The sequence below is a fragment of the Apis mellifera genome, linkage group LG6 (assembly GCF_003254395.2).
Source record: "Apis mellifera strain DH4 linkage group LG6, Amel_HAv3.1, whole genome shotgun sequence".
In the NCBI taxonomy this organism is placed as follows: domain Eukaryota; kingdom Metazoa; phylum Arthropoda; class Insecta; order Hymenoptera; family Apidae; genus Apis; species Apis mellifera.
This window is the reverse complement of record NC_037643.1, coordinates 10,265,812-10,285,058: the sequence shown is the minus strand read 5'-3', so window position 1 is coordinate 10,285,058 and position 19,247 is coordinate 10,265,812. Positions and strand designations below refer to the sequence as shown.

Here is a 19,247-nt window from a genome sequence, read left to right as displayed (position 1 = left end):
ATCGACGTCCTTAATTTTATTGCAATTTATGAACTACTGTTACTTCGATTTCAATTATAATATATATCCATGATAATCTAAACTTGTGATCTTAAAATGATTTAAACTTTTTTTTTTTTTTTATAAGAAAGAAGATATTTTTTTCTTCGGATAAATTTGAAATCACTATACTAAAATCAATATATACTTACTTTGTGGAGGGAATAACCTTTAAGTTAATATTCCTGGTTATAAAATCATATTTACATATACTAAGAGAATATTAATCTTCCTACACCCTTGTTATTCCTTATCCAGATCACGTTCTCGTTTCGGTTAAAGATTTATCCCGTTACTTCTCTTTTCTTTCATCGAGGTTAAAATTTAATTCTCGTTTCCTCGATGTTAAGAGAAATTCAAGGCAAAAAGAAGAAAAAGAAGAAGAAGAAAAAGAAGAGAAAAAGCGAATCGAAGAAAAAAATGTAATCTTTTCTTAATACAAACCTCAATAAATCACATGATTCATTAAAGTAAATTATATTAAAACATTTTTGTATTTTCGTATAAATTTCCGAAACAATTTTGTATTGAATGCATCGAGGAAACACGAATCAAATTTTTCATCCATAATAAAGACAAAAAGATTAAAAGGAGCCGCGATAAACATATTCGAGATATCTTAATAATAAAATCTATATATAATAAAAAACGGATATCGTTTCACGATTTCCCATAAATCGTTCACCTGTCGGCTCGTTAGAAAACGAGTCTTTCATTCCACACTTACATAACACTTGTGCGTTATGCGTATATATATATATTTAAATCGAATCTTTCCTCGTGTACACACATATCGAGGCGAGTGTCATTATCTCGTAACACCCACGTTTCTTCGTTTCGTGCCTACGTGGAATCCATTACCTTCACCCGAACGTTCGTGCATTGTGAACGCGGCATATATGTAAATAAAGTAGGTATACGCGATTCCCGGCAAGGTTGTGGAATGGAACGCGTGAACGGTTAGCATTTACGGGGTTAATAGGATGAATTGTACGATAGAACAGATCGTAGATGTAATTGTGATGGATTCTCTCCGATGGATCGTGAACGCAATTATAAATTTGAATTGCGCGCCAAATACGAAGCGATGCATCTTCGACGTAAACATGCGCAGATATCGTCGTATATGTTGGTTGCAACATTCTGATATCGATGTGAATCTATATCGTGAATAGTATTGCATTGTTCGAGAATATATTATTTTTATAATATTTATAAATCAGATTTACGTATTTTTAATATTTCTCCTTTCTTAAATTTGAGAATTATGATAAAGAAAATTTTGATCAAGGGTTAATTTAATTTATTAAATGATTACTAGAGGTTGATTCTTGGATTTTTTAATTTTAGTGAAGACTTTTTTTTATATAAGACGAATGTAATTACAGCGTGTGACTGGAGTTTAAGTTCACTCGTTAGTAACACTTTAATATTATTTTCTGGCAAATGATTATAATACTCTTCAACCAATATTATTCCTCAAAGGCTAATTACAACAGAGAAAACATTAAGAAACTTTATCGTGATTACTTTTACGTTCTCGCTTCGTGTTTTCATCCACCATATTATTCGATTTAAAAAGAGAGAAAGAGAGAGAGAGAGAGAAATCTTTAGAATTCGTTCCCAATTTTTACAATAAAAATTTCTTTATTATATAAAAAAAAATTTAATTCTCTTTTTTCGTTTAAAATATATACATATAAGAGAAACTCTGGTAAACATAAAAATTAACTTAAAAGAAACATAGTTAAAATCCTATCTCATAGTTTTAATCTAATCTTTCAAATTTCTATAACAATTTCTTACATAAAAATCAACAATACATTCGCATTCGTATTTTTCAATCTTAGTTTCCTGTTTGTTTTCTATATTTTGTACGAAATCATCGAAATCTGTACTTTCTCGCTGTATATATACGTAAGCGTATACGAGGTGATTCAGTGGAAAGTTGCGAAGCAGAACGCGGCTGAGTGTAACCGTAACTCGATATTAAATCAGTCGTGAAAGGTTTCCATTCCTCGGCGCAAACAAATTTGTTTAATAATCACGTAGAAAATTTCGAGGACGGAAGTCGGAATTGTTACGTATCTCCGGATAAAAACAGGGTGTATACAGAAGAGAAGAAGTTAAGCAGATTTCCACGTTGTCACGATTTTTAATAAGGGATCGTTACATGGTTGGTTGCAGGCGTACATAAAGAAGGAATTGGGTAAAGTGGTGGTGTACACGACGACCTCTGGTATCGTGAGAAAAACGTTCTACAATTGCAAGAAGGTGAAGCAAATCCTGAGGACGCACATGGTCAAATACGACGAGTTGGATTTGTTTGGGGATGCTGAGCTGCAAACAGAGCTGAGAGATCGCTTGGGCTCCACGGTGATACAGTTGCCCCAGCTTTTCATCGATGGGCAACATATCGGGGTAAGTAAATTTGTATAATGTGTATTTATAGTTATAATTTATGGTATATCGGTAGATATTTGATTTTTTTAATTATTTTATAGTTCCATTTATTTTCGTAGACTTAAAAATAATGAGAGATTATTTAATTTAGATTTTTATTTGAATAATAGTAGTTATGGAAAATTCGTGTAACTTTGAAGTTGTTAGGTTCATTTAAGGAAATAGAATATTATTTTCGTAATGAAGCTGTTACAGGTTCACCGAAATAACGTATGAATATTTTATTTATAAAGGTTATAGGTAAAGGGAATGAAATATGAAAAAAAAAAAAATTAGGGAAGCGTAAGATTAGAAGTAGGCGATAAAGTAGGTGTTAAATATTGAAAGTTTACTAATAAAAGAAATATGTAGGAAATCATTTTGTAAAATATTTGTAATAATTCATTATCTAATTTCTAGAACTTTTCATAAATATTATTACATATTATCTAAATTGATTTAGATTATAATGCTACATTTCAATTGAAATAGCAAAAGATTAGTGTAATATTACAAAATTTTCTATAAATTTTTTACAAACATCTTTTGTAGAAACATGAATGATCGATGTATTGCAAAAGCACTTGTAAGTGGCAGATAAGGTCAAATGTATCGGATATAGCTTTCCTCTGATGTTACACAAACATGATGATATATTATAGACTAAATTACGTTCTATAAATTTAAATTTGAAACAAGGTTATAATATTATATAATTTGAGAGAAATCAATATAAACGTTAAATATAATCCTCCCTAAGAATAATCTATATTATTATTCTTATCGATCATACGCAAAAATGTAATTAAAATAAACGTCCATCGCCTAAAATTATTAAAATATCATTATATTTGAAAGATAACGAAAATTCTTGAATTAAGATAAAGTTCATTTCCACTAGAAATCATGAAATCTCCATAAAATTTCCACCTAAAATCTAACTTTTCTAAATTACACTCGGATAGTTTGTGGCCGGATGCATACATAGCCTGACAGACTACTAAGGTTAAATCTACTCGCTCGTTACTCCCGTTAATATCGTGGTGGATAATTATTGATGCTTATCGAGACTGCTCATTAAAACGCGCAACTAATACACCCGTGTAATTATTAGCATAAAACTTGAACGAGTATATGCGAAAGATCGGTTCTCGCCGGCACGTGTCCGGTCTGTTTGCGATAAGATGCACGTTCCACGGTTATCAACAAGAACGATGTTGAATAATGAAACGTATGCATCTGTTAGTGATCGTTTCTGCGCTCGACAGTCAGGCCTTTTCTTTATCGATTTTCTCGCCTATGAGAACCCATAATCGTTTCTTTCCGCAACAAACACGTTCAACATTCTATGAATAACTATAATCGTAGACACTTATCAATAGCAAGAAATGAGCTTTGATATCTATCGGAGTCTCACACTGGGGAAGAAGACATCTGGTGTAACATCGAAGGAACTCCGTGGCGAAAGGTATGGAAACCCCGATTTCAGGGGGTCACAGCCACGGACTGCGAAGTTCGCGGAATCCCGTGAAGTGTTCTAATTTTTCTTCGATTTCGCAGTTGCTTTTCAAGTGGAACATGATCGACGAGTTTTATCAGAAAATGAAAAAACTTTCGTGATACTTCATTTACAGAGTTTACAATGGCCGTCACACAATCGTTTTTTTTTTTCTTTTTTTTTCGAACTTTTGTTCATGCAAGGAATTTCTCGCAAGGCCGATGTTACATTATGCAACGAATGTATGTTCCTTCGCGGTTCGTGAAAGCGGCGAAGACGCTATGGAGAAATCAACGCGAAATGTCAAAGATGACCGACGAGCGCTAGTTCGCGCACTTCAAATGGGTTTGTAACCGGAAATCTGTGTGGACGATACGCGATTGCGCAATCGATACAAACACGGGAAAGTCATCAGTACACACGGTCACGGCACACGGTTTTATATTGGTTGTTCATCGATCATAAAATTTCAAAAAGTTTCGAGGTTACCTATTGTGGTGGGGACAGTTCTGTTACTATGTTGATTTAATGATTTCACAATCGCTATTTTTTTCTCGTTTAGATTTTATTCCACAATTGTGATTCGATGTATCGTTCGATGATTTCCGCGATTGATCAAAAAGTTCTGTGGTAATCATTTGGGATTTCAGAGAAAAGAATATTTGATTAAATTCGTATATAGGATATATATGAAGTAGGTGGAAAGTGTGAACTGAATGTTATATAAAGGATGCGAAGATCATGGGGGAAGAACATGATGTATTCATTAGAAAGTGAAAAAGTGTCTAATATAAGGGTGCATTTTTATTAGGAAAAGTAACTTATCGAGACTTATTTTTTAAATTTATTTAGAAATAGAAAGTAGAAATAAAAATAAAAATTTATTTTTGAAATATTATTCTTAAAAATTTTAAAGTTATATTTTTAGAAAGTTATAATTTCAATGTAGTACGTTCGTAGTATAGTTACAAGTGTATGCAATTTAATATTGACTTTTGACAGAAATAAAATCGTAACAGAATTCCTGGATTGCATAATGTTATATCATGGATACGACAAGAATAGGTTTTCAATTTCGGTGTTGTCTCTAGCGGAACAGATGATTTTGCACGTTGGTCATTTTTCTTCTGCCGTGATAGTGCTTTTGTTCGTCACTACCGGTTATTATAAATATACGCTACTTTTCTATTACGCTTGGAACGATACTTTTACTCGCTTTACCAGTCAAATGCGCGAGGAAAGTTTCACATCCATTAAGCTACTTTCTGCCTCGATTTTTCAATGAAAAAATTGATATTTTTTTAATAGTAAATTTTAAAAGTAAATTTAAATTTTTGGAATATTTCTGAAGGATTTACTTGGATATGAACAAAATTTATATTAATCCTGATAATTTTTTAGAATTTAGAATATTAAACAAATTCTTTTGAAGAAAGAAAAGTGAATTAAAGAATGGAAAATGTTAAATTTTTTTTATTTTTTACAGAAATTTAACAGAAAGATGTCAAATAAAAAAAAATAAGATAAAAAGTGCAAATATGATTATAATTGCAAATTTATTACAATGCATAATTTAATATTATAATTTATTACTATGCATAATTTTTATTATTTTCTTGCTACATATACATCTTTGTATATAGGTGATTAAGATTGAAAAGTGTTACATTATTTTAATAACGTATTCTTGAATATTTCTGTAATTATATACTCTAGAACTAATCAATTAAGGCTAGAATCTGAAATATTTCTCAGGAGTACAATAAATTATGTTGGGAAAAATATAGGAATTGAATTTTTACATTCATGTATTGAGTTGAATTTAAATTCAGCTTAAAATAACTTTGCTCAGATATAATTACTGATTAATTATCTTATCATAATCTTAAACTATACTATATTGTTCTAGAATTATTGAGAAATATTTTTTTTATTCTATTCCAGTCACCTTATTTTAATGATTATCATCATTATACCTGATCGTGTATAAATTTTAATATAAACTTTTAAATCACACATGTACGTCTCAATAATTAATTTAAATTGAATATTAAAAAACATAATATTTATATAAAATTGCTCAATTATATAACAATTCCATATATAATATATTTTACATCAAAATATCATCTACTTATTATAAAAATTTGCAAAAATATATTCAAATAGACACTAAAAAATTATAACATTCGTTTATTGTCATTTGCATTCGAATAACAAAGATTAAGAGATAAAAGTAGAAATGATAAGTTGATCTTGATTTATAATTTCATTAAGTTCTTCGAAAAACTTACTTCTCTGATTGAAATTCTTTAAAAAGAAATATATATATACGATGCAAACCTTTGAAATGTATAATGCCACTCGAAACAAACAAACGCGCAATTATATGTCGTGCAATTAGACGCACGTTCGATATCGGTGCCGAGTGCAATTACGTCGCAACACGCTGGCTAATAAATTGCATCATAGAGAGGCTGGAGAAATTCCGAAGAAATTGCGAACGTTCTCGATTGCTCGTGGACGAATATCAATCTTTGCCGAAAAGTTATGCAATTTCGAGGAAACTTATACCATAGTCATTATTGAAAACCGTGTAATCGGATTCGAAATTTTATACGTTACCTTGCTCCAATTAATATCTTGTAATGGAATGCATTTAATTAACCTCTTTAACGATGCGATAAATTTTCATATTGAATTATATTATAGTCATATTATATTATATCAGATCAAAAAAATTGATATATAAACATGATTTATTTTTTTAAATAATGGAAAATCTACAATTCAATGCATTTATTATTGATAGATTATTATAATCATTTATTATAAATGGATATTAAATAATTAGCCAATAAGTAACTGGTTTTGCAATTATACGTATATTTGAACTCTATCTGTACACTGCTATCTATATTAATTTTTTTCTGTTTAATGAAATTAAAATCAGAGAAAAGAAAAAGCAAAAACGTCGAGGAATGAAGAAGACGCCTTGGCGAAAGGCGTGTAAACCCCGTCATTCGGGGTCATCATCCACGGATTCGAATCTCGAGAAATCGCAAGGAATCTCTTTTTTTCTCGTATGCTTATAACATTTGCAATATGCAAAAATCTTTTAGAAAGCTATTTATTCTTAAACTTTTATTTGTTTTTGACAATCACACATATAACTTATCCTAATTATGCATCAGTAAAGATATAAGATCTCTTTTTATGTTGTTATCGAACATAAAATTATGGAATTTTAATTCGGTATGAAGTGTTACTATACAGCTGGAATTTTAAATACGTGATAAATGAAATATTACAGAGTAAATGACGCATTCCATATCATGTCGCTGGATGGAAACAAATAACATTAATGGGAACGTATTATGTTCGTTACAATGTTAAAGAATATTTATAATATTTATAATAATTTTATAATATAGAAAAAAAGCAGGATTTTCGTGAGAAATATTATATAATAGAAATACGATACAATTACACGAATTGCAGAGCACTGCTCGAATAGATATTTTTCAACAGATGAGGAAAAGTTAAATTACTTTGTACGTCTTTTCTTTTGTACATATTTTTTGAACCTTTCAACTATGAAATTTCTAAAGATGAAATTGAATGAAGATTCTTGGATAAAGTGACTTGAAATTGTATAAGTTGAATGATTCATAAGGGGAAAGAAGAGAAAGATATTAAGTGCATCTGAAAGTTAACGGTTTATTATAAATTAAATATGAAAATGATTTAGAAAGATAAGGGGATATTAATATATATTACAAAGTTTTTTTCTTATTTGTGAAATTGTTCGTTTACTTAAGGGCATCTTCTCACGATTTTTTTTCTCATTATTATTTCGCATTATTAACGAGAATGCTTATATAGCTTTTCCCATATTATAATTTAATCGTTAACGAACACTTATATAATATAAATGAGCAATTTATGCTTAACATTAAACTTATAAAAGAAAGATCTCTTAACAAATATTTGATCTCTCAAATATCTCTTAAACAAATTTATTTAAACATTAAGTATTTTATATCGCAATTTTGTAATATTATTTACGTATATATAAGATTTATGTGTATATATTGTCATGTATGTATAATCATTTCAAAATGATTCATAATAATATTAATAATATTTGTGTAACGAATGCTTTCTATTATTTACAATGTCAACATTATTAATAATTTTGCAAAGCGAAGAAAGAAAGCGAAGAAAGTGAAAGTGCAAATGGAATGCAACTTAAGAATCATAAAATGGAATTACCTCGCGCTTAATAACAACTAAGTTGACCCTCACCTTTCCAGCATTATGACATTTTGCTGTTCATTTCACATTTTGTATCATTTCACCGTGGCGTAGTTAGAAATGGAAAGAAGTTATTAAACGTAACTGCGGTTTAATGCCTCCTCTAATGCGAACAGCTTTCGCTCGAAACAATTCTTCTAAAATAATACGATAAAAATTGTTACACCTTTCTACGCTTTCCTCTCCTTATTATTTCTATGAACTATCAAATTTAATATTTCTCCGATGATTTTCTATTCTTACGATCTATTCTTACGATTATTTCTATGAACTATCAAATTTAATATTTCTACCATGATTTTCTATTCTTGCTATCTTAAATTAAATTATTCTTCTTTCACGAGATAAAGAATCTATCAAAGGATAAATCCATGAAGATTTCATAAAAATAACTAATAATAATCTTATGATCGATGTTTTGAAACTCGAGAAAATATTAAAAATATTATGTATCACCTCAAACAACAAATAAATAAATCAATTAAGAATAAAGATAAAGAAAATGAGGAGATTACAATATTAACATTCAAAATTTCTAAAAATATTTCTTTATTACTTTTGGAAAAACTGAGATTGACTTTTAGCCAAATAAATAGCCAAATAAAAGTATGATATACACACAATATCAAAAGAATTTAGCAAGAATCTATCGATCAAAATTCAAGATATGAAAACATTGATGTCGATCAGATCGTCGATATTCCACCAACAATCTCAATTATTCAATTTCTCATGGCGCCATACAGGAAAACTTGAGAAGAAACGCAATTTCACTTGTCTCTTTGCAATTCTGCACATTTGTATTTTCGATAGCGCGATCATGGGATCGTGTGCATTAGAATCTGCTGAATCAACATTATCAATTCCAAGCATGTATGTTGCTGTGCATGTGACCCAATGTATCACGTAGTTGCTTTCGTTAATAACAATACGTCCTTTAATTCTATTCCCTCAATTCTATCGGTAAATTTTATTTTACTTTGTACGCCAAACGAATTTTGGCTTGAATCCAGATCAGTGCAACATTGGCTCCGTGTACCAGCTTGCATTTTCCTTCGATGTATCATGTGATATCACTTGAAATCTGGTCTGAATGTACGATCGATATTCGATCGATCATTCGATATGCATCCAATTATACGTTGTTCTGTGAAAGAATTCTAAAGATTGATCTATACTTGTCACGTATTTTACGTGTCACGATACGTCTAATAAAAATAAATGCGATTCAAAATATTGGAATCGATCCATCATTCAACCGGCTTTTCATCAAAAAAACGACTATATTCAACTAGTTTGAATGTAGTTCGAACGAGGAACTGTTGCATTGACTCACTGCTCACTTTATTTCTATCTGCATAAATAAAATATTTTTCTACATCATTAAAATATCCCATTCTTTGTTAAAAGATACAAACAATAATAATACGAAATAAATTTATAAATATATTTGTTTATATCTCGTCAGATTCTATTTTCCAGTCTGATATAAAAATATAAAATAGAATAAAATTACGATTATGAATCAAAGAAATATCTTTCGTATTATTAAATCCTACTTTTTCCACCGTACTTCCATGAAATAGAATGAAATAAATATTTACATCGTGCGAGCATCATTGCAAGATCAACGAGCGATATGATATGATTCGAGGATACGCGACAAGTGTACAGCCACGTTCACGTGTCTCGTTTACGCGACACCTCATGGACAGAGGGGCCACAGTCGACGGCCGAGCGAATAAACGCGGCAGCGAAATGTCAAACCGCTCGATCCAAGGCCTGGCGAAAGAAAGAGAAGGGAGGGAAGCCGCGAAAGAGAGAACGAAAGGTGAAGTGGGTTGCGTTATAAAGCACCACACGGTCCTCTCGGGCGAACGTGTACAAACGAAACACAACCGCGCTCCAAACCGCATTCCTGATCGACCACGCCACGTGATAGCCGTGCTCGATCATGGACTAGTCTCGAAAATCATAAGAAATCGATTCTCGACGCGTAGTTTGTATCGTTTGCATGATTTCTTTAGAATATATATATATATATATTTTTTAATACGATTTCGTTTTAGAACGTCGATCGGACGTTGATGAAAGGCAATTATTTTTTAGTAATTTTTTTTTAGTAATTTTTGGCTCGACGACGAAAGATGTGAGTGAAGGTAGAAAAAAAGCTTTGAAAGTTTTTTTCAAATGATTTCATTGTCTACGTTTAGACTTTTGAAAGGGGAATGGGTTGGGTTTAAGCTAGGAATGAATGGAGATCGAGAAGTTTGATGAAGTATACTGTGTCGTAATATATGTTGATAAATTGTTGATTGTAATCGTTAATTGATCCGTAAAAAAAAATGACATTCTCTTCGATTGAAGAGAATATTTAATTAATAATGGAAAATATGATTAAGAAATACCTGGATTTTTTTTTTTATTGAATCTTTTTTACGTAGTAAACTTTTAGTTTGCTAACTTTAGATTCTTTTTATATATATATATTAAAAATTACGAATATCTTTTTTTTGACATTTAATTCAATTGAAAATTGAAAACTAAAGACGCTCGAGCTATGAAATTTAGAAAACATCATGAACGCAACCATGACAGAAACCTTTAGGAGGTTGGTTCCATTTTATACCGGTTCTCGTCTCACCGTTTAATGTCGAAACATTTCCACGAGTCGAATTAAAAATTGAGACGCGTTTTTTTACAGATCACTTTTGCTTCACTTGCAAATTTCTTTCACTAGAAACCAAACTACTTAAATTTTTCCTGAAAAAAAGAAAATAAAAAGACAAAGTCCGAAAAATGAAAAAAATGAGCACACGTAGAATTTATTTTAAAAATTAATTGAAGAAACATCATTAAAAATCACTCAAATGCGTAACCGTTTAAACAATAAATCTTCATAAAACGTTCATTACTAGTAGCTGTCGTCAGTATACACTGTACGTGATAACGTGATACTGGTAAATGGCCAACGATAAAAATACCATAAAATAAGGAAATTCACAGCAAAACGAAAGTGATTATAACGCTAGCCGTGTCATAAATATTTTGATAGATTCTGTTTGTTTATACATGCTAATATGAGCTCTCGTCATTATTAGTACAGTAATCGTTATCGATTATCCGATTATCGAGCATTTGAAATCAACTGCATTTTCCAGGATTAATCGAAAAAAAAAGAAAACAATATGGAAATTTTAGTCTACAAATGCGAATGATCCTTCGTTAAAAGATCCTTTTTCTTCTTACAGGGATTCGACACCGTGGAACGACTCAACGAATCTGGAGAGCTGAGAGAGATGCTTAAGCCCTACCAGGTAATTAGAAATTAGGACGAGAGTCCATCCTTCCATTCGACACCTATGAAACTGATTCAAATCATCAATTCCTCTTAATTAATTAGATTAATTCAAAACCTGTCCAAATCCTCTTAAACGAGATTTAAAAATTCCTGTCAGTCGAATGAAAATAAACATCACTCTCCATCCCCAAAATATTTATTCAAATATTCACCAATCATCAAGCGATCAAATACAAATAATTGCTTTCAATACATTTCTTTATTTCCAAGATTGTTTCCCTAAAATTTCCCTAAAATAAGAACCCTCGTAATAAATATTCCCCGTGAAACGTAATTCAAACGAAAACAGAATCCACTTTCCTCCTCGTACATTCGCTGCCGGACACCGAGGATTTACCGCAATCTGAACGTGTAATCCTCGCGAAGAATTACGGACGATCCTGTCGATATCCCCGAGACCGTCCCAAGAATTTACTCGACCCTTCAGGAATCCCGCGCCCGGTTCCGAGAATTCGCCACGTAACTCCCCGTGTCTTTGGGATATTTATGCCTGTTGGAAGAATGGAACAGTTGTGTTCGTGTCTTATACAGGCAACACAGGCCATAAAGGAGCTCGGTGGTGATCGGTGTTGGCGTTGGACGCGCGAGCGCGTAATCCGTCGCGGACACAAGGTTGTAACGATCCTTTCACTTTTATCCGCCGATATCTGCCTTCCACCTTCCTTTTCCATCACGATCATAAATTTCGATGTCGTGCGATTGAGGTTTACCTTGCAGCGAGGAAAGGTCGTTTACACCTTTGTCCATGCTTCCAACCACTGTCACTCTCTCCTCATATTCTTTTCCATCCCTCCCTCCTGCCCTTAGATTCTCCTCTTTTTCCTCGTTCGCGTCGATCCGCGCAAGGACACTCGTCCCTTCTATCGTTAATCCAGCTTCGAATGTTAATTAGACGATGATTAAATTATGAGAATTCTTGCGCACTTGATTCGTTGTACTTTTATAATTTTGAAATGAGGCGAATGTTTTAATTTTCTAAAGAGTGTGGAGCGTAATAGAAGATTGTATTATAGTGACTTTGTGATTCGATGATACTATTTTTATATTATATTTCTTTCTTTAGAATTGTTTAGAAATCTTTTTTGGGATTCTAGCGTCGATGGAGTATTCATCGTAAATCTGAAAGTCGAATCCTTCGAATGTTAATTAGAAAATTGGAGAGATGTTATGTATACGAATTTGATCATTCGGTTTCAAAGTTCTTTGAAACGCGAAATAGCGAGTTATATTCGAGTTTTATGATTAGAAATTGCGATGTGTAATAGAAGATTGTGGAGATTTCACGATGAAAATGAGTTTTGTTTAATTTCGTTTTGTTAAATCTATAACTTTATGATTTGAGTAGATGTATCGCTTATTCGTTACGAAATTTCTGGTTTCCAATTATTTACTTGGAGAAATTATCTTCAATCATTACTCTGAAATTTTTTTATTTCTTTATAAGCAATTGTTTTGTATTAATTACACAGCCTGTGAAGAAGCACGATTATAAACGAAAATTACATAAAACGTATCGTTCGTTTCTTTCAGTTTAATCAATCCATTCCAACCCATAGTTGCGTAACGGCACTCATCTTTCCAACCTCATTTTTAATGCAAGATAATTACAAAATACGCATATGTTGTTGTAACGCAACAGAGTGGGCTTGATGTCCTTTTCACAAAATTTTCTCCCCGTTAATAACCCAAACATCTTAAATTTTTGATTAACGGCACAATGAATACAATAAGCGTCTTCGAGAAGACGTGTAAGAAAATTATCTAAATCCTGTCCTTAGAAAAACGAAGAAAGTTTCGCGAGAGAAAAGAAAAAAAAAAAAAATCGTAAAATTATTTTATCTCTGCCGGACGAAAGTTAATTATCGACTTGTTTCACGTGCAGAAAGGCTTGTAATTAAACGACATGCCCACGCCATCGTGACGTACCCTTTTTCACCTTGTCTCTTTACGCAATACTTGCATAATGTATCATCGATATTCTGATCTTCCTTACACGCGATAAGCATGCACTTTTATGCACGCAACGCGTAAAGATTCAATACGTAAAGAAGATTTTATTTCTCTGACAAATTGAATACCTATCTCGTCATCAACTATGGATGAAATTACGCGTAAACGTGTATCGATATTCCATCTAGATTTTCAATTCTATTATTCGTTTTCGTTTTTCGTTTCGGATCGGATTTAAAAAGTACGGATGCGATTGTTTCTACAAAGAATAGAGATTGGATATTGGTTTCATTCTCCTTTGACTCATCTCTTTCTTGATTCTTTAAAGAAAATCTTGAACTATACTTTTCTGAGTTCGTATTCAAAAAAAAAAAAATTATGACCAATCAATTATTCAAAATTCTTAATCTCGGATAAGTGATAATAGTTTGATTGAATAATATTGATCGACAGTAATTCGTTAAGATTTTAATTCCTAGCAAAAAAAGTCTAAGAAAGAAAGAAAAAATTACAGCAAAAAAGATAGAAGTAGAGAAATATTTCGAAATTGTGTTTCAATTTAAGGAAGTCGAACAAATAATTTCGTTTCCTACATTATTGCTCTTCTTCTTTTTTTTTTTTTTTTTTTTGCTTGAAGAATGCAATCGAAAATGAGTAAAAGTGAAAGCGTTGTTGAGCAACATCGCGTGCACTGGAAACTAATGCAGGAATAAGGATCGTCACGCTTATTTTATAATCGTTAAACGATTGAGTCCGGCAATCATTCGTCCATTAAGTCGTGGGCATTAAGTAGATGAGATGTAGATATTATGTGAATTGAATTGGTTCGGATAATCGTGGGACTCTGGGAATCACGATTGATATTTCTGGATATCAATTCATCGTGTCTCTGATTATTTTATCGTCACTTTCTCACCGAAATCGGGTTGAAGTTGGAATTAAAGATGATTTTTCGACGAATCTGTGAAATTGTTCAATTTCCAATTTCCCTCCTGTATTTTTCCATAATCCTTTCTAGTCGAAGGTTAATCAAAATGGATATATTCTTGAACTTATCCCACTTCCAAGGTATGCAAGGTATATTTAGAATCCATTCAGAAAACGTCCAGGTTTCGATTCGAAGCTGTAAGGCAATCGTCTCTCGAGGTGTGATCTGGTTGTCTATGAATGATAATTTTCAAGTATCGTAATATGGCTATAGTTCAAAATACCCTCCTTCCTAATAATTATCCTACCTATTCTTAACCCACTATTGTCTCACCACCGGAAGTATTCATAGTACTCGATTACAGTTTCTCAATAATGCCATTGACTTCTTTACAATCGTGTCGAATGTCTACGAATTGTTACTACGAATACATGCATAACTTTTGCTGTAACTTGCAGAATATGGAAATTAGATGGAAATTTTACTAATAAAAAAAATGTAACTTCAAGCCACGTTAAAAATTAAAGTAGAACGACACGATGCAAAAATTGTACATCAATCACGAGCATATCTCATTTATCAAAAAGAAAAACAAAATTCCAAAAACAAAATATCGTCGAAAAACGAAAATCCTCCATTCCTCGAATCCTGACGTCGCTTTGATAAATTTATATTCGCAAAATTTAAAATCGCTCATCCCAGCATCATTGATCTTTATTCCAGAGCGAGGACGCCTGCACAGTCTGCCTGTTCTGCGGAGGTTACCAGTGGCAGCTGTGTCCTGTTTGCAACGGAAGCAAGAGATCCGTTCACCGCAACGACTTCACGGCGGAATTCGTCGCCTTGAAATGCGCGAAATGCGACGTGAACGGTCTCATCCGATGCCCGCATTGCTGAACAAAAAAAAAAAAAAAAAAAGAAAAAAGAAAAAAAGAAAAAAAAATAAAACGAGAAACATCGTCATCCCTGGCAATTGGCATCGAGAGGAATCCGCTGCCCTCCCTCTATTTAAGACTAAGGTGCTACGAGAAGTATATCGCATGTTGAATGAACACGTCACGGTGGGTTATCACGTTCTCGCGAGAGATCACGATTATTCGAGATCGAGGCGTGCTTGCCTTCAATCTCTCTCTCTCTCTTTTCCTCTTTTCGTTTCGTTCAATTGGAAGGGGACGAATCGTGGAAGGGAAGATTTCGAGTAGGAAGATAAAATGGCACGCACGCACGCATGCACGCACGCATTTTGAATATCGAGCGTTCGAAGCGATGATCGCGAGATCTCTCGCAAATGTGAATTGTAAAATAACGACTAATAAAACTTATCTATAATGTTTTGTAACATGCAATTCGTGAGTTTTTGTTTCTTTTCTTTTCTTTTTTTCTTTTCTTTTTTTTTTCGCAGACCTGTATTTCTCCTTTCCCACATTGGAATTTAAATTCTTCTACTACTCTGTGGTATTCCGATTTTTTTGTGAATAAGCGAATTTGAACGAGCGATCACGATGTAAAGATGTTTAAAGGATAATTGATTTAAGGATTCGATTCTTAATGTAATTAATAAAGAAGAATTATTGTATCTTTCTCCACGTATATTTATTTAATAAACTAAGAATTGACCTGGAAGTTTTGTTTAAGGAACTATCTGTCAAAATTATGATTCGATCCATTCTCGCGGGATATATACTCTGTGTGTCCATGCCATGTTTCGTTCTGTTCTTTGAAATTAATTTTATCACGACTGTGTCTGAAATGGGAATAAAGCCAGCGTTAAATCACTAAATTTCCTTTCCCGATCCTTTCATCCTCGTTTTCAACTACGTTCAACTTTTGCTCACGACTGTAAAGTCAAATCGTACACGAATACACACACACACACAGGTTGAAACCACGTCATATCGTTTGAAAACGGAATAAACGCGAATAGAATACGCGTTCCTAAATTTCCCCATTTTGTTATCAACACGTAGAACATAATATTATGTACACTCACCGTCTCGGGGACACGGTGAATAATAATAAATTCGCATTCATACACACGAGCAACAATTTGTCCTAATTCCCCGAAGCTATTATTCACTTCCCGTCAAAACGAACGAAAATTTCCGAGATAAACGAACTTTGTGCGTTTAATCGGTTTCTTTTGTTATGTTGTGTACAGTTGATAGAGGCGCGAAGAATTACGCGGGATAATTAGCGCACTTTCGTTTTATACGTGATCCGATTATTATGCGAAGAAGCTTCGTAATTAACGCTAGACGAAGCATTTAATTCGTTGTCGAGTTTGATTCTTATTCGCGCTCCGTTGACTTTATCAAGAAACAATTGTTCCACTGATTTTTTTTTTTTAATTTTCTTGCCGAGAAAATTTTGCAAATTCACTTAACGAGTAATTATATTTTTTGATCACCAATGATTTACAAATAATTTTTTTTCTATAAATGGAAAACGCACATTCGTCTAATTTTATCCTTTCCCGATAATTAGATTCTAATCTTTGTGAAATAATAACAAATTTCTTATTTTATTTTGGAAAAATGGCACGATCTCTTTAAAGTTAAACATATTGAGGAAAAAAAAATAAAAGAAAATAGCACGTAGAATTTGATTATAAGATAATAATACAATACAAGAAATTATTTGAAAAAAAAAGAAATATAAAATTTAAAATAAATTTTCAAAAGTCTCATTACAATATTGTTAACATGGCTTTGTCGTAAACGATAAAGAATCTAGGAGAACAATATATATTTTATCATTTTTAATAATTTGAATAATTATCAGGTTGGATAAAATCACTTTATATATATTATAGCATAATTATTCGTAATTTATTGACCAGAAAATTAAATTTAGAAATGAAGCTTATTCCGCGGCATGCAGATAATAATGTTCAAAAATAGAAAGGGGATCCATTTGTGCGTTAACGCATTCTAATTAATTAATTAACGATGAGCACGGAATAATTCCGGAAGGGAGGGGGGGAGGGAGAAAGATGTCAGCCCCGGTAGCGCCGGAATCCACGTTCTAACCACCCTTAAACCAAGCGGTTTAACTCAGTGGATTACAAACTCGCTTAATCCTCAGTCTCCAGATAAACTTTATTTTCAACGTCATCAGCTTGGCCGTGACTTAATCAATACTTTCATTTCTGCCGCGTTCCCTGTGTTGGTTCATCTACTTTAATTTTGTTTTTGCCTCTGTTTACAAACATCGTATCGATGATCGATCCAACATTCGCAAAATTTATCACGAGTTAATATGTTTAAAAATCTTGCAATTGAAAGAATGCAATTTCGTTGGTTTATAGATTCGGTATTTAATATTGCTAGAGATAATATTCTGAATCATGCCTTTAAGTAGATTTATGATATGTGAAATATCCGTGACTGAAATTTAAATTTCAATTTTATTCGATACGTTCAATCGTACGTGTAATTTAAATATTCTTCCTCTATGAAACTCTTCTTCATTTTTATTTTTAATCACCATAAAATATGTGTATTATTCTTGAATGATTCCTGAAACTGATTCTTCGTTGACTACAATTGAAAGAAATATTGATTAAGTTTAATAAATCAATCAAAACATCCGAACGTAATATTTTCTCTTGATATCAAGGATCTATGTGTGTTACACGATATGTATATCGTCGTAAAGAATTATATGTCGTACTAAAAAACAATTTCTTTTTGGAGTGTGAGTAATTAATTCAACGAAGCATAATACTTTTTTCTTCTATTAATAGCGTGGCTAGATAATAAAAATTTATAACGAAGTAATATTCGAGCAAACAGATAGCAGAATTTATTTTTTTTTAATTGACGGCGTGAGATACATCGATAATATATTTAATACGTTTTTAATTTAATAATTTAACTTTATAATTCTCTCTCTTTATTATTATTATTATTATTATTATATTCGACTATATTAAAGAGGAAGTGTAGGTGTCAGATGAAAAAAATCATAATAATCCAATTTCCAAGTTCTCTTCAAAGTTTTATATCTTTTTTTGTATTATAATGTATTAACTGTGTTAGAAAGAAAGAAAGGATAATCAGATGAAAGATTTTATTTTTCAATTCAATTACCGTATTCCATTCGATATTTTATATTCTTGTTTCCTGCGTTACAATCGTTATGAATATTGAAAATATTCACTGTATGCATCGAATCATTTCAATTATACATTCCAGGAAAAAAAAAATATAATACGCGAATATCTTTCTATTCAATGGATACTGTTATTCATAAAATTAACGATCATTAAAACTTGGTCTTTATCGAGGTACAAACTAATTAAGGAAGTTGTAAAAAAAACTTTAAACGAGTTTAAGCATATTTTTCTTTTTCCTTAAACTCCGATAAAATGGTTAAAGATAACTTTGATTGACATTCTACATATTATAATTATTCACGAGATAAAAACAGCTTCATTCTTGAAAAATTTACAATCGCAAAAGAAAAATTCGATAATCTTGTTCGACGATATTTAACAACAACAATATGAATTATTACGTTTAATTATTATATAATATTTATTATATTTTTAATATATGAATTGTCATGTTATATTTATATGATATTTAACAATGTGAATTATATTAATTTCATAAATTTCACGAATCATCACAATCGAGAAAAATTTTTAAAAGAGACGAGAGAACTGGTTCACTGATTACCTATTTCCATTTCTCAAAGAAAGGAAGATT

At 31.7% G+C, this 19,247-nt stretch overlaps 1 protein-coding gene across 1 annotated transcript in view; it reads left to right on the top strand.

The window, feature by feature from the left end:
- LOC411159 overlaps positions 1-16,116 on the top strand; it is a 42,898-nt gene extending 26,782 nt beyond the window's left edge. Inside the window, exons 3-5 of the mRNA XM_016912856.2 lie at positions 2,227-2,460; positions 11,548-11,613; positions 15,259-16,116. Of these exons, the coding sequence (XP_016768345.2) occupies positions 2,227-2,460; positions 11,548-11,613; positions 15,259-15,432 (474 nt within the window). The 3' untranslated portion in view covers positions 15,433-16,116. The remainder of the gene's footprint in view (positions 1-2,226; positions 2,461-11,547; positions 11,614-15,258) is intronic.
- The last annotated feature ends 3,131 nt before the right edge of the window (positions 16,117-19,247 follow it).